The sequence below is a fragment of the Balaenoptera acutorostrata genome, chromosome 13 (genome assembly GCF_949987535.1).
Source record: "Balaenoptera acutorostrata chromosome 13, mBalAcu1.1, whole genome shotgun sequence".
NCBI lineage: Eukaryota > Metazoa > Chordata > Mammalia > Artiodactyla > Balaenopteridae > Balaenoptera > Balaenoptera acutorostrata.
This window is the reverse complement of record NC_080076.1, coordinates 59531693-59556568: the sequence shown is the minus strand read 5'-3', so window position 1 is coordinate 59556568 and position 24876 is coordinate 59531693. Positions and strand designations below refer to the sequence as shown.

General features: G+C 42.9%; 1 protein-coding gene and 1 pseudogene across 16 annotated transcripts in view; both read left to right on the top strand.

The window, feature by feature from the left end:
- Window positions 1-12116, top strand: part of EPB41L3 (erythrocyte membrane protein band 4.1 like 3) — a 226594-nt gene extending 214478 nt beyond the window's left edge. For 6 of the 16 annotated variants that reach the window (XM_057526594.1, XM_057526600.1, XM_057526595.1 and 3 more), the window contains 10 exons: window positions 2614-2688; window positions 3066-3155; window positions 4143-4850; window positions 5358-5480; window positions 6120-6503; window positions 7299-7430; window positions 7917-8015; window positions 8444-8524; window positions 8801-8917; window positions 10110-12114. In XM_057526594.1, coding sequence (XP_057382577.1) covers window positions 2614-2688; window positions 3066-3155; window positions 4143-4850; window positions 5358-5480; window positions 6120-6503; window positions 7299-7430; window positions 7917-8015; window positions 8444-8524; window positions 8801-8911 — 1803 coding nt within the window. In that variant the 3' untranslated portion in view covers window positions 8912-8917; window positions 10110-12114. Of the gene's footprint in view, window positions 1-2613; window positions 2689-3065; window positions 3156-4142; window positions 4851-5357; window positions 5481-6119; window positions 6504-7298; window positions 7431-7916; window positions 8016-8443; window positions 8525-8800; window positions 8918-10109 lie in introns of all 16 variants that reach the window. The other 10 variants (XM_057526603.1, XM_057526602.1, XM_057526598.1 and 7 more) reach the window with 9 other exon arrangements.
- A 2153-nt stretch (window positions 12117-14269) lies between these two features.
- LOC114238231 (small nucleolar RNA SNORA11) lies at window positions 14270-14419 on the top strand (annotated as a pseudogene).
- Window positions 14420-24876: the final 10457 nt, after the last annotated feature.

Here is a 24876-nt window from a genome sequence, read left to right as displayed (position 1 = left end):
ATGTGATTAAAAAAAAAAAAAAATTGCTCAAGGCACACCTTCCCAGGTAAGGTGAACAGGCAACAAGTTTCACAGCCTGTTTAGTGCCACATTTTTGCTTTTTTGTGTTTTTTGTTGGTGATTTTGCTATTTAAAACGACCTCCAGGCATAGTGCTGAAGTGCTGTCTAGTGTTCCCAAGTCAGGAAGGCTGAGGTGTGTCTTATAGGAAAGTATGTGTGTCAGATACGCTTTGTTCAGGATAAGTTATAGTGCTGTGCTGCTGGCTGTGAGTTTGATGTTAATGGATCAATAATAGATATTAAATAAGGGGTCTTTAAACAGCAACACGCATAGAACAAGGTTATGCATTGATCAGTTGATGAAAATTTCATGACCAGAAGCTCCCAGGAACCTGACCCTGTCTTTCCCCTAGGAGCTGTGGTTCAGTACTCAGTAATTCAGTGTTCACGGCGACTTTATAGAACCCAACTGCCATGAATAACTAGAATCAACTCTCTTTATGCATTTTTCTGCTTTCTTGTCCAGCTTTACTTTTGCTATTCAGGTCTTGGATGGGCCTTAAATTGGGCAAAATATCCATTCACTATGGATCATCTATTCATGGATGGAGAGAATTATCTCCATTCTGTGAATCTGACTTCTGTGACTTTCCATTCAGACCCTGGGGTGCAACTCTAGATGCGTATTACAGTCACCTACAAGATTTTTAAAATACCGATGCCTGGGTTCTACATCAGAATCTGATTTAATTAGTCAGAGGTGCACCCCACACATTACTCTTATTTAAAAGCTCTCCACATAATTCTAATTCACAGCCCAATTTGAGAACCCCTGGCCTGAGCAGAAATGAAAGTCACAGCTCCATAGAGACCCTTAATCATCTGAGCAAGTAACACCTCTGTGAATTTTGCATGCCACTCTAGGGCCTTGTGTCCCAATTATGACACAGGCATGAACATTTAAGTAACTAAATGAAATAGTCAGGGTGTGCATCTGACTCTGTCTTAACCCCTAGTAAATGTTTCGATTATCAGCTTTTCTTTATCAGTACCTCTTAACTTTAGCTGAACTCACTGGATTGGGGTTGACAGTATACAGGATTTAATGATAACATCTATCCCCTTATCTTACCCTTCTCCGTTATTATGGGACATGCACAATTCTGGATGCAGACAGTGTGGACATTTTTAAGTACAGACACAGACGTTTTTAAAATTAGTTGATGTCAGATAACAGGATATGCTGAAAACCACTGCTGTTGTTTTTTTAAGCTTTCATTGTAGGAAAATATTTAGTTCAGTGATTATAATTAGAGGCCTAGCCATGGTATTCTGAAAAGTACCTATAATTTTGACTTCCTGTTTCTTATTTCTGTTTAAAAAAGAGGCTGTGATTGAAAGTTTAAAAACTAAATCCACATTGAATGATTCCACATGGTACATTTTGTCTCTTGCAATATCTTTCTCCAGAATGGGGCAGGACAGGGATTTTTTTTTCCCCCCTTCGAAATGTCTTATTTGTTCCTCATTTGAAAGGAGCATATGAGGACGATGCTATCAAAATCTGTCAGCAGGTCGTTCCAGAGAACATTCCAGATGCTCCTCTATAACCTCTTGCAGGCAAACGATTAAATATAGTACTGATAGCTTTGTAGATACATACCTAGGAATTTTAAATACCTCTCATAAAATTATATTGCTTATCAACAAGAGGGTTTATTTTCAAAGTTCCATTCGTCTAGAAACTTTGAACTTTTCTATTATTATTTTTAGATGACTTTACCAAAATATCCTTTTGTCACTATTCTATGCAGTCATGTGCTGTGCACAGAGACAGGCTCGGTAGCTAACGTATTGCCCCATGAATTATGCCTATTTAATACTAAAGGAAGCAATAAAAAGATGAAAGGAAAAAAACTGTTCTAACATAACATATTTAATGTCCTTTTAAATTTTATATGTTAAAGACAAGTATGACTTGAAATACTTAATTGTTCACCAAGATATTCTGAAGTTGACTTTTCAGGATTATTTGCCATGTTATAAAAGTTCAAATAAAGCTATAACCTTATGTTTATTTGTGGAATAAAGACATCAATCTAGGCATAACTGGGTTTTTCAGATTAGTAGCTAATGCAGTGACCCATGTGTGTTTCCTTCCTCTGTATCAGGCGACACTTCAGTAGGGAATATGATCAAGAATTTGTCAGACGTGGAAGTGAGGATTTATTCCTAACTTAACTTTTTTTAAATCTTAACATTTTAATACTCACTTTTACAGTATTTCAGATCACTGACGTATGAACACTATTGAAATGCCAGAAAGCTCTTTATGCCACTCTTGCATGTTCTGTGTTTGTAGAAATGAGAAGTGTTTGAATCCTAAAAACACTGGAGATTCAAAACATAATCTGTTACTCTTTGGAAATAATTATTAAATGTTGAGATGGCTTCAGACCATTTTCCAAATTAATAGACACTAATTTACTTCTTCAGAAAAAAAAATGAATGAGTATTATATGTGTAGCACAGAAAAGAACTCTCTTCCTAACTTGCCTTTTTGGAAACTGTCTGCTTCCTCTTCTCCAACCCAACCCCCTTTATTCAAACAGACCAAAGAAGAAAGAGAGATTTCTGAAAAGGTTCTATTTTTGCATCAAGGAAGCTCTCCATTCTTTGAGTCTCAGGTAAAAAACAAACATTAAGGAATTTTCCAGAAGGAAATTGCTCTTCAGATTTCAGTGTCATTAAAATGTCTGTAGTTTTTCCTTTCTTTTTAAAATTTACCTTGTTTGCCACTAAGGTAGGTATATCATTTTTGCTTAGATTCTGGGGAGGGAAATAGGGAATTTTGTTACTATTTTAGTTATCCGTTAGCTATCATTTCTTTGTGGCTTTTGCTCCTAGGTGATTATATCTGTGTGCGGTCATTGAAGCATTATGATTATACTTTGTAATGATATTATTGGACCTTTTAGTATCTCTTTCACCCATAGAGTGATGCTAATTTAGATGACCTTGACTGATTTTGAAAGTTCTGAACTTTTATTGGTTTTCCCACTAGCCGAGTGTGATAAAGAAAATTCAGGAAGGAGGCTCTGTGGTTACCTCTCGTCAAATCATTTTCCAGAAAACTGTCCCATCGACCCTAGAGGTTATTTTTCAATTCATTTTGTTTAATCCTGCACCAGCCTATAGATGGATCTGTAATCCTTTTTCTTAAGGCCCACCTATTTCTAGATTCAGGCTAGGATAAATAAGAACGTAGCAAACGTCCAAGTTTAAAATGTAAACCAAGGTGCTCCCTTGCTCCTGGCTTGGTTTCTCTTCCCTCTGTAACCTGTTAGACTAGTTACCTGCTAACATCCTGGTAGGCTCCCCAATACAGAAGTTTCATAACTTCCATTTCTTCTGCCTTATTGGAACTAACACTAAGGAAACTGGCAAAGAAACTCCTGAGACGATGAACTTCGGTTGTAAATAAAATCGGAACAGTGTACAGACCACTGTGACCTATTTCTAAGAGGCTCCGACAGTGTCCTAACAGTGGGAAATAGTTCATTACAATGCCTGGAACACAGGTGCACTGAATACTTATTGGATAATAAGTGCTAGAGTGGATTCCGTCTCCCATATAAGGAAGTATAATTCACAAACATGGAAAATGGTTTTCACAGAAATTTGTGGGAATGCGGGAATGCTGGCACGTTCTTTGTGAGAACAACAGATATGAAGTACAGTGTTCTATTTCACATGGAAAACTGTCTTTTCTATGTCCACACAAGTAAAGCTAAATAACTTGTACAGCAGCTTCAAAAATGTTGTTTAATCTTGACCTACAAAATGATCAGACATTTAGCATAAGATCAAATATAGTCTTTGCAAAATTTACCACCAAAGTATTTCAAGAAATCTGAAATTGTGAGTCTACACACAGACCATATTCCAAGTTGCAGGTTAGAGTTAATAAATTTCAGATGGGAAGAGATTGCAGCCATAATTAATAGAAAATAACCCCAGCCCTGTGCAGTCACCTCCCAGGCCCGAGTGTAGCTCTCACCCTGATTGCCTTAAAGGATTCTTATTTTAGAAATGAGATACCATCAGAACTTCTAATTTAGCTTTTATATTCCAAATATAGGGCACAGAGGACTGGGTTATTGTAGACAAAATACCCACTGAGGTAGTTGATGGTGATTCGAAAAAGACTGTGACGTACAAGGTGGTGACCACGAGCGGTAGAACTGATGACATCCCCACCGACTTGTTAGGATCTAGCGCCACTGAAGTGCAGAGCTTCGAAGACTTGGCCCGAGAAATGCACTTGAAGGAAGAGAACAAACAGAAAATATACACACTCGGAAAGTCCTACGATACCGTGTCCGGAAAAATTGTCACTATGACAGGAAAAGTCAAAGAAGGGGAGAAGGTGTTGTCCCCCTCCCCTCTTGAGCTGGGACTAGCCGAGTCCGTGAAGACCCCCCCTGTCCTGGCAGAGTTCGAGGTCCTGGGAGTCCTCACCGAGGACAGGACCAGGAGGGGGCCTGAGGTCCACACTCCAAAGCGGAGGCCGTCGGAGTCGCTGGCCCCCATCAGGGAAGCCGAGTCCCGGCAGCAGAGCCCCGAGGACGATGCTCTGGAGAAAAGGCACGCACCCGGGAGGGATGCCAGCCTGGAGGGCGAGCAGCTGGGCAGAGCGGAGCCCGAGAACGAGGCCGAGGCCTTGAAGGTGGGGCCCTCCGGTCCCCACGGGAAGAGCCTGTCCGAGTGGATATACTCCCAGGAACCGGCCGTCACCGTCGCCACCACCCGATACGTTGTCACAGAGTCGGCCACGTCCCAAGTCGTGGTAACCGGTGCCGCCTTTGGGCCGCCGTTTCCGATTCCAGCATGACGTTTGCCGAGGCAGCCCTTCCACCCCGAGCCTTTCCATTTCTCTTGCTGTTTGGCTTATGTTGAGAGCCGCCAACCCAAGCTTTCTTGTTGTTTTCATGGTTAAGTCACTACCGCGGTCTGACGTGAGCGTTGAGACACCTGCCGTTTTATTTCCAGCTCTTGTCCCCGAGGTGGGGTGGTGCTGCCGGGGCTTGCGGTGCCGGTGCCGGTGAAAGGATCCGCTTCACCCAGCACCGCCCTAACCCCAGGAACTCTCTCCGCTTTACCAAACCAGAGCCCCTGCTCACCCTGATTTGCTGTTGATTTCCCATTCCTATGTGTTTCCAAATCTGTCTGTAGATCCCTCCATCCCTCGCCCTGGGTCCCGCGCCTACAGTTCTGTCTAACCAGCTGTGAATGAGTACATGCCCTCCTGTGTCCCGACCTCTGTGCTTGACTCTCCATTTCTCTATTCACTCAGACTAAACAGTCTTCTGGAGAAAAGCTCATGGATGGCTCTGAAATCTTCAGCTTATTAGAGTCTGCGAGAAAACCGACAGAATTCATAGGAGGGGTTACTTCCACTTCTCAAAGCTGGGTGCAGGTGGCCATTTGTTTCCATCCTCGGTGTCTCTGTCTCTGCCTCTTTGCCTTTTCTTTGTGCCTTTTTGGGGGGGTGTGTGTGTGTGTGTGTGTGTGTGTGTGTGTGTGTGTGTGTTGCGTCCAAGTGGCTTTGCTTTAAACACCTGAGAGGGGTCTTCACTTACACCCTTCTGTGCCTGTCCCACGTTTGCATCACATGTCTTTAGTTCCATTACAAGAACATACTTCAGATGTTCAGAAAGCAATTGTGCTGAGACGTTTTAACAGCATTTAATTTCTTAAAGCATTTTATGTCACCTTTAGGTCTAAGGAAGCAGCCAAAACCAATATGCATGTGCTCCAATGCTTTCATTTTGTTTTGGTTTTTTAATTGCGTGTTTTATTGCACTCTTGTTTCTTTTGTGACATCCGAAGAAGCAGCACGGGTTCGAGGCTATGTGTCAGGCAGAGGGCAGGCATCAAAGATTCTGGTGGGGGGAATGAAAGCTAATTTATATTTTCTATAAGCGTTGCTGGTTATAAGCACTGGTACTGGCTTTAGGTACCCTGGTGAGTGGCTGTTTTTGTTTTGGTTTTTTTTGCTTTCTGACCTTTGCTTTATGGAAAGTCACACTGACACCACAATTTTTTTTCCATGCAGGAAACGGAAACCAAGACGGAGTCTGGCAAAATAGAGATGGAAACAACCCAGCGCCCCCAGCCACTTAGCACCGAGAAGGTTGTGCAGGAAATGGCATTGATGGAGGAAAGACATGTGATGAATGTGCATGCGAGTGGGGATGCTTCTTACGCAGCTGGAGATGACATGGATGCTGTGACCCAGGCAGCATCTGCTGATGCTTCTGATGTGAAAGGGAAGGAGATCTCTGCTCTGACTGAGGGAGCAAAGGAGGAAAAAGGGGAGGTGGCCGACAAAGCTGTCCTCGAGCAGGGAGAGATGGCAGCTGCTTCCCAAGAGCCAGAGGAGGAGCAGAGTGCAGCCATCCACGTTTCTGAAGCTTTGGAACAAAAACCTCATTTTGAGGTAACTAGCGGTTAATGTTACTTTTAGTGCTGAAGTAAGTCCCTGAAATTTAGTTAAGCATAAAGGCAGGGCTAGGTTTAATTTTCTTCCTTTTCCAAGAGCAGTTTGTTTCTCCTCTTGTTGCCCTCTTGCATGGCAATTATGGGGTCTCCATGCTGGTCTGGGGTCCCATGCACACATATATAATGATTATTCACAATCTAAAGTTCCAGGAAATGGCTTCTACTCTCTTTACAATTACCGTAACTGGCAATAAACCTGGGAGATGCGTAGCCTGCCAAGATATTAGAAAACTTGATAAATTTATTTCTGATCAGTGTACTTAACCAGAAGGACCAAAACCAGGCTTGCCCAGGCACCAAGTGCTAGAATTTATTCTTTATTCTCTTTTATTGAAATTCCTGAAGTACATGGGGGCGGGGCAAGGGGCAGTGGTTCAGTGTCTTATTACTTGTTCCTTCTGTCCAAGAAGTTTTCCAATAAAAGGCAAATTTATGATTTTTTAATCTATTAAAATTAGTTTATGAGATAGAGGAGAGGGAATGTAAAAGAGTGGGTTTTTTCAGTTTCCTTCGAAATATTTTCTTGTACCTGGAGCATTCCATATGAATTCTGGGAGACTGACATGTATCTGTTGTGTGCCTCATTCCCCAACTGACGACCCCCATGTAAAATGTAAACGTTTATTTCATGCCAACCTGTGCTTATATATATCCACCAAGAGGGGAGGGAAAAAAACAAAGGTATGTGTTTGCAAAATTTAATAGCCACTCTGCCTGCTTCCCATTGGTATAGTCATCAACTGTGAAGACAGAAACCATCAGCTTTGACAGTGTTTCACCAGGAGAAGTAAAGCTAGAAATTTCTACCAAGGAAGTGCCTGTAGTTCACACAGAAACAAAAACCATAACGTATGAATCATCACAGGTAAGACAGTCGATGAAGCCCAGAGCCCTGGCACCTGTTTTACCCCTTGAATGGCTTCGTGCATTTAAGTGTCACTACATGATATTTAATTTGTGAGACTCAGAGGACCCAACTGTCTCTATCAAGAATGGTGCAGTAATTGTAATTTTATTACCGATCAAGGAAGAGCAGGTGACTTAAGCAGATCTTCACATACCTTGAACTGTAGAAAGAGGCTCGGAAATCTATCTCCCTAGCCATAGATACGGAAAAACACTAGCTCATCCAGCCCCTGCTCACATTTCTGAAGTCCCAACTTTTTAATGAGGGTTAACAATGGCCAAGTTTGATTCAGTCTTTAGTCAGTGGCAGCTTCCAGATGCTGATGGAACAGCACAGTGATTGTGCAGATAATTAAATCATCGCCATGCCTTAAACCAAGATAGCAGACGTCTGGAGAGGTAACATCAGTATTCAAGTGTGGCGTCTCCCCCTTTGCTTGCTTAGGTCGATCTTGGTGCTGATTTGGAGCCAGGTGTGCTCATGAGCGCACAGACGATCACATCTGAAACCACTAGCACCACGACCACCACCCACATCACCAAAGTAAGTGGAGTGGGAACGGATACAGGAAGGTATCCGTTCAGAACTTCTGGGTTGGGCTGCAGCAGCAGATACGTGAGTATCAGGATGCCAGGCCGCTGCATTGGAGCTCTCATGGCTGCTGTATTTGTGGTGCATCTGTCCTCACATGCCAGGTTCCATTTAAGAATATGCATTCTGATGCCCTTTGCATAACCCTTAATGCCAGTGCATAGCATATGGTAGACGTTCCAGAAACAACCAGCCAGCCAAACCCGAAGGACTCTATTCTGGCTTGGCTTCTGAAATTAACAATTGTAAATAACTGCCATAGGATTCTGTTTCAATTCTTAAAGAATGAATGATGCAACTTAAAGCTGTGTCGGCATTTCCTGCCATTTCCCCCAGTCAACAGTGACGGTAAATTCATAATGCTTATCTGTTGCTTTCAGACTGTGAAAGGAGGCATTTCAGAGACGAGAATCGAGAAGCGAATCGTCATCACGGGAGATGCGGATATTGACCATGACCAGGTAGCATGTGAGAGAGGGTAGATACCCTGGCAGGGAGACAGAGAAACACGAGCTGGTCGTACTCTTCCCAGAGCTGTCCTTCTAGTTCAGCCTGTAGTCTAAACAGTTTTCTGAATTAACTTTCCAATATGCAACGTGTGACCCCCCCTTTGCAGTCATTGTATCCCATTTGTAAATTGTGTATATAGATCTTGCTCATAAGTCTCCACCCGGCTCTGATCTTGCACGTCCCACCTCCTTTTTTGTCTTTGCCCTTCTGTGATTTCCTGGGGATAGGCACTGGCTCAGGCAATTAAAGAGGCCAGAGAGCAGCACCCTGACATGTCAGTGACCAAAGTAGTGGTCCATAAAGAGACAGAGATCACCCCTGAAGATGGAGAGGACTGAGCCCAGGTAAGAGGTGGCGCTGGTTCTCTAGGCTCGGCCTCGGCTGGCATGTGGCCCAGGGCTTCCCTCTCTCCCTCCCCCTGCCTCTTCCCTGTCCTTTTTCTCTCACTGGCATTTGCAGGGCTCTGGGTATCAAGGGGATGGAAAATTGGTTTGCGGCTGCTGGTTTGTTTCATGTTTGGAGGCTCCGTACTGTGGACTTTTTACCTCCCCTGCCAGTTAGAGGATAAAGAGAAAGCAGAGTCTGCTTGCATGGTCCCGCGCATGTTCCCTTTTAATGCATGCTCTGTGCTCCTCTCATTATCCACATCTGAAAGGTCAGATCTGGTTTCACTTGCCATGTAGCCTAATCAGAACTAGGATGGTTTTGTTCTGAGAGGTGCAATTTGTGTGTTCCAAATACTAGGGAAATAAAATATAGCCTGTTCTCCTTCTGTTGGTAACATTATCCCATTGTAAGCTTTCTCTTCCACTGTGTTTGGTTCTAGCCTGTTTATGCTTTTGTTTTTGCTTTGTTTTACAATTTGAGACCAGAGCACTCACTCTCATTGTGGATGTCATCTATTTCCTGTATTCTTTGGGATGATTTTTTTCCCCAGTGTAGTAGTGTGTCTCGGGAGGAAGCAAAAATTCAGTCTTGTGGTCCTGCTTTCCTCCAGAAAGCACGTGCCTTTCCAGCCACTCTTTGGCCGACATCATGAGCAGACAGCATCTTCTGTGTGTGCACAGACTTGTCATGCATACTAACCCGCCCCTCGAGCATCCCTGGAAGACTTTGAATGCTGAATGCAGCTCCTTGCACACTTGGTTATGTGATAAAAGTCTCTTACATGCTTTACATGTATAAATGAAATAAGTACGTTCTCTAACATTGGTTAATGTTGATTGATGAGTGGCTTCTCTCAAAGGAAAAAAAGTATAAAAATCACTCATTATATTCAAATTAAGAAGGTAATTTGGAAGATAGAAAGCAAAAAAAAAAAAACCAAAAAAAAGGTTCTCTTCAGTGAGTTCAGCCACTTGGGTGACGATGTGGTTATTTCAGAGAAAGCCTATCAGTGACGTACACTGGTATTTTACAGTATCTTGTCAAAAAGAGCATTTTATAACCTTACAAGATACTTTTCCCATGACCTCGATCTGAGGGAAACTCTCAGATGTTTTCAAATGAGTAACTGATCAAATCTCTCTTCTACAGGAATAACCTAGGCTGCACCTGAAGCCAGTCATGCAAACCATTATGAAAAACCAGAGTCTATATGGAGTTTCCTCTTCTAACCCACTGATTTGTATCTGCCCATGGACAATTTCAATCCAGAAGAACTGACCTTGACCATTTAATAAAGACACTGGCAGAGATCTTCCCATAATAAAGCAATCTGAGTCAGCATCACTAAACTGATAATGCATGAAGCAACGATACAATTACAAAACAAGCAGCATTTTTACGTTTCACACAGTGTCTAAGTTCTCAGCTACACCTGCACGTTCATAACCAACAATAGAAACCGTGATCTCATGTAACACATAAAACAATCCATGCCTTTCATAGCTGATTATTATTAAAGTCTAAACAAAATTGCAGTTTCTTAGGTGACAGATCTTTTGTTTACAGATCAACAAAGAGTACCCTCAACTGCTAGAAGCTGTCTAGTCCAGTGTGTCAGGTTTTTCCCATATTAGACGTGCCAATAACCGAGTTTATTCAGTAAACAACTTGAATCTTGTACTTGTCTCCTCTGGTTTATTACTCTCACCTGTCAGCAGTAACGACTCTCCGATCCTCTGGAAATATTTAATGCTCACCATCCTGCTTTGTGTAATCTAATTTAACCGTTATAAAGTAGTACTGACTTTAGCATATTAATGTGATTTCTTCCCCGTCGTCCGCTTTGGTCTGTGTTCAGTCTGGAAAGCTTCCCAGAGTTCCCTAACAAGTCCTAAATATGTAAATTGTCATTATTTTGGAAAGAAAACCTGTATTTTTGTTAGTTCACCGTATGATGAAATTTCACTCCGGGAAAACCCGTTGGGCTTCTGTTGCTTTGTTTTCTTTCTTCATTTCTTCGTCCTTGTATTTTTTTAATGGATTTTTCTTCTTTTACTTGAAAAAAAGTGTTTTATTTCCAAATCTGGTCCATATTTGCAGTCTAGTTCAGAGCCAAGCCTTAAACTGTACAGAATTTCCACTGTAATAAAACTATTTAGTGTTTAGTTATAAATAGCCTTCAAAAAGTTATATTCTCCATCTCACTGTCAACCGCATCGCACAGCCATGGTGAATGTATGTTTCCGCATAGCAAAATAAAAATGGTAAATGCATTTAAACCTCTTATTCTCTAAGTGTACTACTTTCAGGATTGTACGTGTTTGGCCCAGAGCTAACATTTGCATGACATCAAAGGCCTCATTCATCTTCAGGGTAGAGAGAGCCTGTCTTTTTCCAGGAGAAAAAGTGTAGACAGATGGGGAACGAAATACGTGTAGATAAATGGTTGGTTGCCTATGCAGGCCTTGAAAAGTACAACTAGTATCACAGAATCTCACTTTCAAAGTTTTCGTTTTTCTGTTAGAAGACAGGCTGTGCTATAATCCCAGTGTTTCTGGGGGCTTTTAATCTACCAGAGAGACACCTCTGTCTCACATCCTCTCCAGAGACGAGTAGGTTGGCAGCTGGGTCTGCAGGGCCGTGAGTGTTTCTGCAGGTCACTGACATCCAGCTCCTCGCATGTCGGGGACTAAGAATCAGCCTTTCCGTTACCAACCGCCCACCTAACGCCTAAATGCATTCGCTGGCATTTCTTACCTCACTTCTGGACTTTGAAAAAAACTCTTAAAAAAAAATGTTTTATTCTTCCTCAGAAAATTACTAGATTTGACCACAGAGCTTAGTTTTACTGAGGGAGTCAGAGTCTTATCATTTATCTCTGAAGGAGTTCTCAGTTTGTCCTTACTGTCAGTACTAAGTATTCATTTTAGGAACTGAAGCATCATTTTCACTGTGTTTAAAGCCAATCCAAAGAAACGTGTTGAGAAAAATTAACACTTTATTGATATGAAAATTAACCCTTTATTGATAGGCCTGCATCTGATATGCTTACTTTGTGTCCAAAAAGTTCACTCTTTTATTTTTCTGAAATTTTTATTGAGGTATAATTGACATTATTTTCTATTATTTTCTCGGTACAACATAATGATTTGATATTGTGTATATATTCTGAAATGATCACCACAATAAAGCTGGGTACCACGGTCACCATACATAGTCACAGTTTTTTTTCTCGTGATGAGAACTTCTAAGGTTTACTCTCAGCAAGTTTTAAATACATAATACTATATATTTATTTCTATTATTAATTATAGTCACGATGCTGTCCATGTTTGCTATGTTTACCAAACCTAGTGTTTTCAGGTTTCTCTGTCCTCAGCAGTGAGGGCTCATTCTTTTTTGTTTTTTTTTTTTAATAATTTTTTTTTAATTTATTTATTTGTATTTATTTATTTTTGGCTGCGTTGGCTCTTCGTTGCCACGCGTGGGCTTTCTCTAGTTGTGGTGAGCAGGGGCTACTCTTCGTTGCGGTGCGCAGGCTTCTCATTGCAGTGGCTTCTCTTGTTGCAGAGCACAGGCTCTAGGCACGTGAGCTTCAGTAGTTGTGGTATGTGGGCTCAGTATTTGTGGCTCACGGGCTCTAGAACGCAGACTCAGTAGTTGTGGAGCACGGGCTTAGTAAATAGGAACGCATGAGAAAGTTCTTTGTAAAATAGAAAATGGCAGTTTGATGTAATGACTTGATTTGTCCCCCTCTCCCCCCCACGCTGTGCATCCCTTATTCTGTATGTGAGAATCCAAACTAGTTTATCTCAGGAAGAGCAAATTGCCTCTGCTTGAGAAAAAAATAGCCCTCTGCTTGGGGAGAATTCAGAAGCTGCAAAAATCTTTCTCTTTTTAGGATTCAAGCAATGGGAGTGACCCTAGCTAGGATCCTTCCCTGTATCCAGGTCAATGTTCACTTTGTTCAGAGGGGCAAAAAAGAAATGCGTGTTTATGATGACCTCATGCTTTCCTATGGTGAGAATTTAGCTGATATTGTCAATGAAACCATGCCCACGAGGCAGCCGGCACAATGCCTCGCAACGTTCAGCATGAATCCAAAACCTACACATGCACGTTCGTAAGATTCTTGCGTGGCTTGTCAGGTAAGGTGTGTGTGTGTAAAGGCGTGCACATACTAGTGGATTAACTATATTAATTTTCCGTAGAGGGATTTTATATTTGCATGGGCCCTTTTTGTATGAATAGAGAGAGAGTTGATAAGTGATAACAGAACATTTGTGTGCTTGAGTTGGTTCATGTCCGATACCTTTCCTGGGGATGCTTCCCAAGGACTAAGACAGAAGGAATTCACAGGCAGCACAAGCTCTGCGTCCTCCAGAGCAGTGGGTCTTAAGCCTAAATGCCCATTAGAATCACTTGGGGATTTTTTTTTAAAGATACTAAAGTCTGAGCTTCCAGAGAGTCTGAGTTCATTGGTCTGGAGGTGGGACCCAGCATTACTACTTTGTAAGAGATTGCAGACAAATGCCATGGACGGCCAGCGTGGAGACTCACTGGCCTCGTGAAGGGGTCCTGAGACCCAAGCATGTGTCGGAATACACGGACGCCTCCCAGTGATTCAGTAGGTCTGGGGCAAGGCCTGAGAATGAGCGTTTCTAGAAAGTTATTAGGTGCTGGTGATGCCAGGGATCTGGCGATGGCACTTTGACAACTACTGGCCTGGTAGAAAGAGCACTGACTTAGGAGAACAGCTGGGTGGCACGTTTCTTGACCTATTGTGATTCATCTTCTAGAGAAGGAAATTAACTTATCCACATACAAATTACTGTGAAGATTTATTGAGACAGTATTCTCAGAGTCACATAAGGAATGTTTCTAGTGCTGAGTAAGCCTAAGGCAATACTGTTATCTCCCCTACGTATTGGGAGCTTGAGAGATAACAGAGGGTGTGGCCCCCAGGAACACTAAGAGAAGCACGATGGTAAGGTGATGAAGGCAAGGCTAGTCCCACCTGTAGTTAGGCTGGAAATAACAACTCCAGTAGAAGAAATTGTACCTTTAAGGGGCATCAGGAATTGCCCTGTAAACATTGATAAGAATAACCAAAGTGACAGAAAAGTAGGAAGTTTCCAAAGAGGCACCAAAAATGATTTTTAAAATATTGCAGTGCTTACATACAAGTAGATCATGACCAAGTGTGCTTCATCCCAGAAATGTAAGATTTGCTCTAACACTGAAAAGGTCAGTCAGCAGAATTCACCACATTAACAGAATAAAAGAGAAAAGCCATGTGACCACATTGATAAATGTACACAAAACAGCATTTGATAAAATCCAACCTCTATTCAAGATAAAACTATCAGCTGCTTATATCACACCCAAAAGGAATCTGGGTTCATTGTGCTAACGGGCATAAGACTTTTGGCCTTCCTATGAAAAAATACTCTACATGTGTCCTCCTGCACTTCAGTGGCTGCTGGGCAAGACCAGTGGGACAGGGTTCAATACTGGAAGAAAAGCTGCAGTATTTAGTGGGGAAGTCCTGCCACTTAGAGCCCGTCCAGCCCATGAATGGGTGGGCCATGAGTGGTCTCATAAATATAAAGGCTTTGAACCTCTCTTTTCAAGAGAAAAAAAGAAAAAAAGAAAGAAAGAGATAGGTTCCAACTACATGCCATTCTGGAAAAGGCAAAACTATGGAGACAATAAAAAGATCAGTGGTTGCCAGGCATTTGGGGGAGAGGGGTGATGAATACACAGAGTCCAGTTGTTTAGTGCAGTGAAAATACTTCGTATGACATCATAACAATGGATATATGTCAGTATACTTTCGTCTAAACCTACAGAATGTACCATATTATCTACTTCATTAGAATGAACCTTAGGTGAACTGTGGACTTTGGCAATTATGATGTGTCAATGTAGTTCATCCTAGGTTTAGGGAAAAAAAAAAAACACACCACCCTGATGAGTGATACTGATAACACCTACGCATGTATGTGGGAAGGGAGTATATGGGAAATTTCTGTACCTTCTTGTTAATTTTGTTGTAAACCTAAAACTACTCAAAAAAAAGTCTTAGAAAAAAGAACATTCAGTGTTAGGATAGGTATTTTTGGCAAAACTTTCAGTTATACACATATGTATACAAGTTATATACGTGTGTGTTGGTTGGATTGTGATGTAAGATGCATTCTTTAGGTCAAAAAAGTTTGCAAGCCATTGTAGTTAAGTTATGCTGGCAAATAAAGGCACAAATTAACCTCAAAGAAAAAAAGAGATAAAACTATCAGTCAACTGTAAATACAAGCTAACTTCCTCAAACTTATGAAGGATATTTTTATTTAAAAACAAAACAAGACAAAAAAGTCCCTGCACAGCTGATAACATACTTAACAGTAAAATATTGAAACACTGATCCAATCATTTTAAATGAAAACCTAAGACTATCTATGAACTCATGGTCATTAACTTCATTTATGAACTGTGGTCTAATTAAAAGAGGAACTTAAACAGACAAAAAAAAAAAAAAATTGCAGTGCTTCCCTGGTGGCACAGTGGTTAAGGATCCGCCTGCCAATGCAGGGGACACGGGTTCGAGCCCTGGTCTGGGAAGATCCCACATGCCACAGAGCAACTAAGCCCGTGAGCCACAACTACTGAGCCCACGTGCCACAACTACGGAAGCCTGCACACCTAGAGCCCACGCACCGCAAGGAAGAGTAGCCCCAGCTCGCCGCAGCTAGAGAAAGCCCGCGTGCAGCAACGAAGACCCAAAACAGCCAAAAAAAAATTTTTTTAATATAATAAATAAATAAAAATTTTAAAAAAATATATTGCAGTGCTGCCTCCCCTCAAAGCGTTTCAGCATTAGTTTGTTATAATCACCCAAGACAGGTCTACAGGCTCAGAAAGGCTTGAAATAAACTACACTAGAGAAGAACCAATCGTGGCCACTCAGAAGGATGCTCGTAAAGAGGTGAGCAAGCAGACAGAAAAATCAGTATGCAATAGATGTGATGGGAGGTGTAATAGTGGTGGGTGACAATTAGCCCAGAGGAGAAAGAGCCTCTCCAGGGTGGGACAGGAGAAGCAACATTGGGATCGACCCTTAAAGGATGTGGAGCATTCACTGGACACCAAAGGAGGTGGTGGGGAGGTGAGGAGCAGGACACAGGAAGTGCTAGAAGCTTCTCACGCAGGAATGGTTCCTCGGTCTGGCATTTCATGATTCCAAATAGCCGTCTGTTACCAGTTCTGTCCTCTGCCCTGGTAACTGCGTAAACGTTAACCTAAATGACAATGGAGACCATCAGAGGTCTAAGGGAAATGTCCCCAGAGTGACAATGCCAGTACAAGTGACCGAGAGTCACCAAAGGGCTACTGATTGCAATGCCCGCCCCCAGAAGAAGCCACAGCTGAAGTCCAAAGTCAGGGCTGTAAAGAGAAAGGTGGGGGCGAAGAAAGGGTTTTTATAACTTGGAGCAGGTGATGGAGGTCGTGGGGAATCTCCTCTCTAGAGATGGTAAGGAAAAGCAAAACATACAAGAGATGTCAGCTCTGGGGACTGGCTTAGGATATCCTGCAAGAAGCCTGGAGCTGGATTGGATTTCTTATCCTGTAGTTCTTCCAGCTTTATAATTCTAGATCTACATAAGTGGTAACTTTCCATGTAAGGAAAGTTTAAAAACAGAAGAACATGTTCTTCAAGTACAAGGAGAATTATCGGAACTATTTGAAAAGAGAGAACTAAGAATTCAATGGAATTTTTTTGCATAAAACCTCTCAATTACCAGAAATAGGTGGGACAGACAGTCTGATTAGTTTTTGCCATATCTCTGATACATGACTTAACAATGTTTAAAGGCTGACAATACCGTGTAACATACTTAATACCAATAATACTGTGAATAATTTCTCTTTTGAGAATTCAAAGCACTCTTTAAGGATTTTTCCTTGTATCAGAGTCTTCATATATTATTTCTTCTCACTACACAGTGTCGTGGAGACAGGAGGTGAAGGAGATGGCCGTCACTGACCTCAGAGTCTGAAAGTTGCTTTTTGGAAGAAATTCCTTGTAACAGCCTGTTTGTTACGTGACTTTCTGAAAAGCGCAAACATTAGGTGCTTTGAATTTTTAAAAACTTGAATTTAAGGTGAAGGGGAGTTTCCTACAAAAAGATACAGGGGTGATCCATTTGAAGCATGACATCCCCCCTTCTGTTTGGAGAGAACTCGATTATCAGGAGCATCTGGGGAAATCTAGCCAGCTTTGGGCCTCATTGGTATTGGCTGGGATGTTTTGTTAGATTCTAAAGCAGGTGAAATTACCCTTAGGATTGAAGACACACTCAGACATTCAGGGTGGGGCAGCTTGGCTTCCTTGTGTAGGAATCATTTCTCAGGTTTCTTCTAGTCATTTCTGAGCAAGTGAGCTTTTTCCATCCATCAGGGTTAGTGGGTGGGAGTCGGTGGAGGAAGGGGGCATGTTGGAAGGTGGAGACCGAGACCAGAGGGACCAGCCAGCACAGCCTGGGTCTGTGCTTGGAGTTACCTGGCAGGAATCAGAGGATGCTGCGAGCCCGGGGCCAGGTGACAGTTACAGGTAAGAGCACACGAACACAGCAAGTGGCGGCAGGAGGGTTGGCAAGAGACGGTGTAAAGTAGGAAGGTTGAGAGGGAAGTCGGGCTTTATGGGCAGAGTCCAAAAACTTACCAAGGACTGGCTGCTCTGCATGCAGACGGCTTTTGAAAATTCTGGTGTTTCTGGCGTATTTGCTTGTCATTCCCCTTCCTCCTAAACGTGATCTGGCAGGAGCAGTGAGACCAAGGGGAGGCAGAAGTCTAGCTGAGTATGCCGGGCAGTTGGGTACCCATTAATAAAGGGTTGATGATAAGTGGATGTTATTTAAGAACCCATGACTAATATCTAGCTGTCATTCCCTTGCCATGGTCCATGAGATGGCCCTGCTGTGCCCAGAATGGCTCCTACAGAATTTTTTGACAGGTGCTATATGTTATAAAGAATAAACACCTGACTTCAGCCCTTTTCGACATGAAACAAGAAAAATGTTAGCACTATTTATAAGGCCACGCACAATGAGAGGTGACTTATAAGTCACCCCTCCTGTACGTACACACACACACACACACACCGCTCAGCCCTTTGCTTACAGCTCCAGCCGTCTCCTGGTGCCCACCACACCCCTCTAGGATGGCTTTTCCAGAAGCTTCCCCATTCTTGTTGAGTTCACTTAAGCCCATCTGTAAGCAGTCTTTCCTTAATGTCTCCATCATACTCTTCTGAGGGGCCATTGGTCCCTGCAAGAACACTTGATCTGTGCAGCCACCTATTAGCTCTGTGATGCTGGGCAGTTATTTAAGATCTTCCCTTCACATCTTCAGGTGGAGTCGGTAAAGTGCTCGTCTGAACAATGTCAAAATGACAATGTGTGACCCGCTCTGACCTACAGAAATGGCAATGTCATATGCTGTGAGAATGACTTCAATGTAAAACGATTCCAATAGTGCCCGGCACGCTGTAAGCAGCGCCTTTCTAGTTACGATGCTCGGGTGCTATCAATGATGTCTCTGCCCAACGGCAGCAAGTCTGTGCTGCTGCCTCCTGCGCCATCCCAGGCAGACACCGCTCAGGTACTGCAGGGCTTTCCAACCGAGCCCAGAGGCAAATTCAAACCCTAGGAAGGGAAGAGGCACTGCTTTTCAGCCCCATGGCCCTGTTCTTCTGGCCTTGCCCTCCAGGGATTTCCATGCCCACCACCCGCTGGTCTAGTGCAAGGGGCCCTCCACTCCCATTGTGGCGGGCAGTGTGCTCCTGGCATCTCGCAACACAATATTTTCATAGAAATGTTCTGCCTGACGGTTACATCACGGTGATGAAATCGTGGGTAATCACCAGTTCAATCCATTTTACCTGTAACCTGCCTTCGCTAATCAAGGTCCTTTTAATGGTTGCTGGAAAAGACCCGCTTGTCCTCGAGCTGCACGGAGCTTAAACAATGAAGTGTTTGCCCAAGTTGTCTTCCAGGGACTTGGATCAGCTGTGTCTAGTTGGAGCTGAGTTGGTTAAAACTGGATAGGACCCCTGACCCTCCATCTGGGCATGCGCGAATGTCCGCTCGATGACCTTTTGACGTCAGAGGGCTCAAACCACCTTCAGGTGGAGCCAAGCGCCTCGGTTTTTGAGCAAGCAGAGGCTGTGGCTGACCTGCGCCTGCGCAGAACGAGGATGACGCACCTGTTTCCCATCACCTTTCCCCGCTCTCCCCACGCTCCCCGAGCTTGAGACGCCAGCTCATCCCGTAAATACCCCAGGCCCTGCCTTCCGGGAGGTGGGTATATGGCTTTCTTTTCTCGTCTCTGTGCTCAGCTGCCTTGTGTACAAACCCTCTCACTGCTGCAAAGCTCAGCATCTCAGCGTTTGGCTCGCTGGGCGTTGGGCAAAACGAACCTGGTTTAGTAACATTAATACTTGACTCCGCTGCAGTTACCCTCCGTAAGTGGGGTTCTGTGCGCTGGCCTATAGGTTCAAGAACCTTTGCGTCATTTTGGTTTTTTGGAACTTGTGTTCTGGATTTCAGACTTATTACAAATTAAATGTAACCTGCAGGGCTTATGGGGTGGGGAAGTTGAGCTCTCCGATGAGCTGAAGGTGACCCACACAAAACTAGCGCATAGCTTAAGTTGTCCAGGGGTGCGTTGGGGGGATAATTTTCCATGGATAGGAATACTCCAATTAAGTTAAATCATACATGTGTACCTGTACCTCCACCGACTATCCTAGTTCTTTGCAGCTCAGTTCTTCCAACTCTGTGCTTCCTATGTAAGCTGTCACTTCTAAATAACGTTAGAACCTCTCTGAGGCCCCTCTTTACTGTCTAGGCTTGTCATAAACTTTCTGAATCCTGCCCCTCAATACTAGGTCCCAGCCAGGTTCTAGTCCCCTTCACCTTTGAATTAAATTTAGAACATGTTTATGAAAATGAAATATTAAAGAACTGAAGCAGACCTGTAACTTTGAAGAATTAAGACAAGTTAAAGGTAAAACATCTCCATACCCTTTTGAACTTCTGAAATAATATGCTGAAGGACAAAGGAGGCAAAGGAGATGGTGCCTTTTTTATTTGCCTTTAAAAAAAAAAAAAAAGAATGGTACTAATGAGGCCAAACGTTCCCTTACTTTTGTTAAGTCTCTTGTCAAAGAAACAGTTTCCAGCCACGTACACTCTGCTGGGCATCCTTCAGGGGTCCCGCTATTGGAAGGATCAATGGCTTCCTTCTCACATCAGCAAAATATTGATACATTAGGGATGAACTCCTAACAAGAGAAGCCCGGGATTGATGGAGCATATTAATTAGTTTAAAGTGGAAACACCTTTTCTGCACTGTTGCTAAGAGATGGAAAACCCACCCACCCCACCTATACTATGGGTATAGGGTGAGTGGAAGGAAGAGGTTAACAGCAAACATAATTCAGACTGAATTCAACAAACATAACTCATGGGCTTATCCAGCTGGTTCTGGGAATGAGATAGGGCCTGATAAATCAACTCACCCAATTAACCATTTTTTCTTTTTTGCCTATGAAAATTCGTCCCCCCATCAACGTTTTCATTTTGCATTCAGTTAGGTCATTGTATATTTATAAATTTGATTCCTTTTTACACAGAGAAAGTTTGTGTGCATTTCCAAACTATATCTTAAATGCAAACTTAGCATACTCATGTATTTTAAGAGTATATAATTTTGCATATGCAAGGTAATTCAAACAGTAGTGTAATTCCTTTTCCTAACTCAAAGAAAAAATACCAGTACCAGATTTTAGTCTCCCAAGGCGTCTTCTGCCTGATGGAGGTTTAGCCCACGCAAATGTCACATGCATTCTAAATTTAAATGTTGTCAGATTCATATAACATTTCACTTTCCAGTGTATTTGCAACAATGTTGCAAGACATTGCTATATTTCAGGGATCGTTTTGCTCTGCTTTCAACAGTTTTGTCAGGAGGCTTGAATTTATTTGGGGAATGCTACCTAGTTTTATTTCAGAAAAGCTGTCATCCAGTATTGAGCAGCCAAATGATACAAGGTATTTTGGGGCCAGAAGGACCCTTAGCTGGCTGCCTCCTGACTCAATGTGGGGATCCTCCCTAACTGCCACCCTGAGTCTGGCCTTTCATAAAGCTCAGACTTAGTACCGCGTGATGACTTCAAGGTGTTTTTTTCATTAGCCTCAGGTATTGGGCTGTATTTTTTTTTTTTTTTTTTTTTTTGGCTGCATCGGGTCTTAGTTGCGGTGCGCAGCCTCTTCGTTGCGGCGCAAGGGCGTCTCTCTAGTTGCAGCACGTGGGCTCCAGAGCGCATGGGCTCTGTAGTTTGCAGCACGTGGGCTTAGCTGCCCTGCGGCATGTGGGATCTCAGTTCCCCAACCAGGGATCGAACCTGTGTCCCCTGCATTGGAAGGCAGATTCTTAACCATTGACTGGGGGATTTTTTTTTTTTAATTTATTTATTTTTGGCTGTGTTGAGTCTTCGTTTCTGTGCGAGGGCTTTCTCTAGTTGCGGCAAGCGGGGGCCACTCTTCATCGCGGTGCACGGGCCTCTCACTATCGCGGCCTCTCTTGTTGCGGAGCACAGGCTCCAGACGCGCAGGCTCAGTAGTTGTGGCTCACGGGCCTAGTTGCTCCGCGGCATGTGGGATCTTCCCAGACCAGGGCTCGAACCCGTGTCCCCTGCATTGGCAGGCAGATTCTCAACCACTGCGCCACCAGGGAAGCCCGACTGGGGGATTTTTGCAGAAACTAACGCCTGTGGCTGACGATTTGTTATGTAAGTGAATATTGAAACGTCTCCGGTCAACAACGTTCGGGTACGTCTCTGGTTGATAAGGTGTTAAAAGTTAGCTCTGAACTGCTACTCAAGAAGTGTGGCTCAACTCTGAGGGTGTCTTGAAAAGCATAAATGGAAAGAAGCTATTTATCAGCGAATCTCTAGATTCTGATCACCAGGGTTCACCTTTAGTCCCTAAGTCTGGATGATGTACAGTCACCACGGCTGCCCAGGTGTAGGAAAGCCTCAAATCCACATCTTGGCAAGCTCACCCACGTGGAGGTGGCCAAGATCCTGCTCAAAATACCTCTCTTCAAAGTGAACATGGAGCAAATTCCCTCCTGGGGCTCACCAACCCCCTCCCGCTCCAACGTCCCTAGCAGGATCAGTCACTGGTCTTCAGTCAGTGGTCTAAAATCCCACCAGGCAGTCCATTTTTGAGAGGACACACACTACATTATGTTTTGCATTCACAGCAGCAAAGGCAATGCCTGACTTTATTGAACCATTGAAGTGATCACTGAAGTCGATGAGATCTGATCCTGATTCCCAGACAGGAAGGACGGCCCACCTGAGTTGAATCAAGGGCACGGAGGCATTCTGGAGAGAATCCAACCAGCTTTACACCTGGGGGGACCCATGGGGCCATCACCGTTCTCCCAAGTCTTTCAACATGATCCAGCCCCTGGATCTTGAGGCCCAATGTCAAGATCGTCACATTGCTATTTGTCTAGATTGAGGTTTTGACTCTGATTTCATATATGCACTGAGACCACCCTAGATGATTCAGAGTTGCCGCTGGCCAGCTTGTCATCAATCAGCTCAATCCCGTGATGGCCCATCTCCTCCACCAGGTGCGTTGTCTTTCATCAGGACTGCTCAGCCTGGACATCACCAGCTCTTACCTTTTCCTAGAAACTTTTCCAGTCTCTTGGAGGGGACAGCATTCCTAGCCATCCTCTATAGTACCTGAAATCTAACGCTTTCCTCTAATTCCTGACAGGGCCACGCTTGCAGACTCCTTGCATGCAGGGTTGGTAACTCAGGTCGGCTACAGTGTAGGGAACTGCAGGATGCCGTCCGGGCTTCTGAGGTTGGCAGCTCCCTCTTTTCACCTCCTTTCTTGGAACAGCTGCTAACGTCCTGATCGTGGAGGCATGGACTCCACTTGAAAGGGCCACTTCTTTCCTGAAGCAAAATCTCCCATACTTGTAATCACAGCAGAATTTATGGGAGCACCTTCCTCCCCAAAGAGAACCTTCTCATACTTTTATCAAGAAGAACAAGCAGCTTTGGCTTTCTGTGTACGTGGCCCTCCAAGTTTAAACAGGCTGTGATCAAGGCTAATTGACAAATTTAGAAGACAGCTGTCTCTATCGGGTTGATTTCCGTGCAGGAGGTGGTACAGTGTAGTCTAGGGGCAGGGAGTGGATTTGGGCTTGAATCCGAAAGGGTGAGACCAATGAAATGGTCTCAATGAAATGAAAATCATGTTCTATGCAAATAATGACCACTGTGAGGATGTCGATAGATCATTTGGCCTTTGAAATGCTGTAGATGTGGTCTAATATTTTATGAACATCATTTGCCACCACTTGCTCTACCCCCATAAAATAAAGTCCGAACTCTTCATCGTGGCCTTCAAGGCCACGCACAGTCAGAACCTACCCACCTTCTCAGCTTCAACACCACAGACCTCCCAGCCCACGCCGTGACCTAGAGTGTAGACACATTGGGTTCCCATCTCTCAAGCCTATATTTACACTTCAGGACATTCATTGATGGTGAGCCCTTTATGTTAGTGCATCCCTACCTTATTTACTTAATAGTACACATCATATATCATAATTTTGCATGGTAAATGGGGTAAAATGGAAGGATTTGAGGATGTCTGTGGGGCTTTGTGAAAAAAATATTTTTTATTTACAGAATCATGATAAAATGTAAAGACAGTATATTAGGGGAAATAATTCTGATTTTTAAATAATATTTTTAAATATTTTCAGTGTTAGTGATAAACTCTACATGGTTTCATATTTCTATGAATATATTTTTTAATATCTGTTTTTATGCTTGAAATGTTTCCATGTTATTCCTGAACAAGAAATTTTAATGATGATTTCTTCAAATTCTGATAGTCTCCCTTGATGAGAACCTTTTTTAAAATAAATAGGTAAGAAAAATGTATCAGCCATTGGTTTTATAATCATTCAAAATTTATAAGGCAGGAATTCCCTGGCAGTCCAGTGGTTGGGACTCAGTGCTTTTACTGCCGAGGGTGCGGTTTCAATCCCTGGTTGGGGAACTAAGATCCCACAAGCCATGTGGCCCAAAAAAAAATAAATAAATTTTGAAAATAAATAAAGCCACTGTGAATTTTTTTTAATTATAAGGCTATTATATTTAAATTTATGTAATTTATATTATAAGGATATTATATTTAAATATCACAACAGCTCTCCTATTGACAAGTGTAATTTTTAAGTTCTTGTGATAAGGTTAATAGATTTTTAAATCCAGTTGAACTTTTTATATCAATTAGGTCAGATTTACTTATTCATATAAAAAGCGTTATTGATCTTTTATTCTTTGTCAGGTTCTAGATACCAGTGAGTCAGTGCTGAACAACAACAATAATGAAAAATTCCTGCCCTCGTGGAGTTTACATCCTAGTCAGGGGAGACAAACAATAAACAAAATAAATATTTAGCATGTTTATATGGTAGTAAATGATACAGAGAGAAATAAAAGTGGGGGATATTTAGCAATGGTGGTGCTGGCCAATTTTGAATAGGGTGGTCAAGGAAGACCTCACCAAGAAGGTGATATTTGAACAAAGACCCAGAAAAGTTGAGGCTGTGTGGGAGGAGCGTTCCAGGCCGACATAAGGAGCATATGCAAAGTGTGAGACAAGAGTGTGTCCAGCTTGGTCCAGAAACACGCTGATGACAATCATAGATTGAGCCGAATAACCATGGCAGGCAATAGTATGACATGAAACCTGAGACATAATGGAGGTCAGACCACAGAGAGCTTTGTAGGCCGCTGTGAGGACTTCCTCTA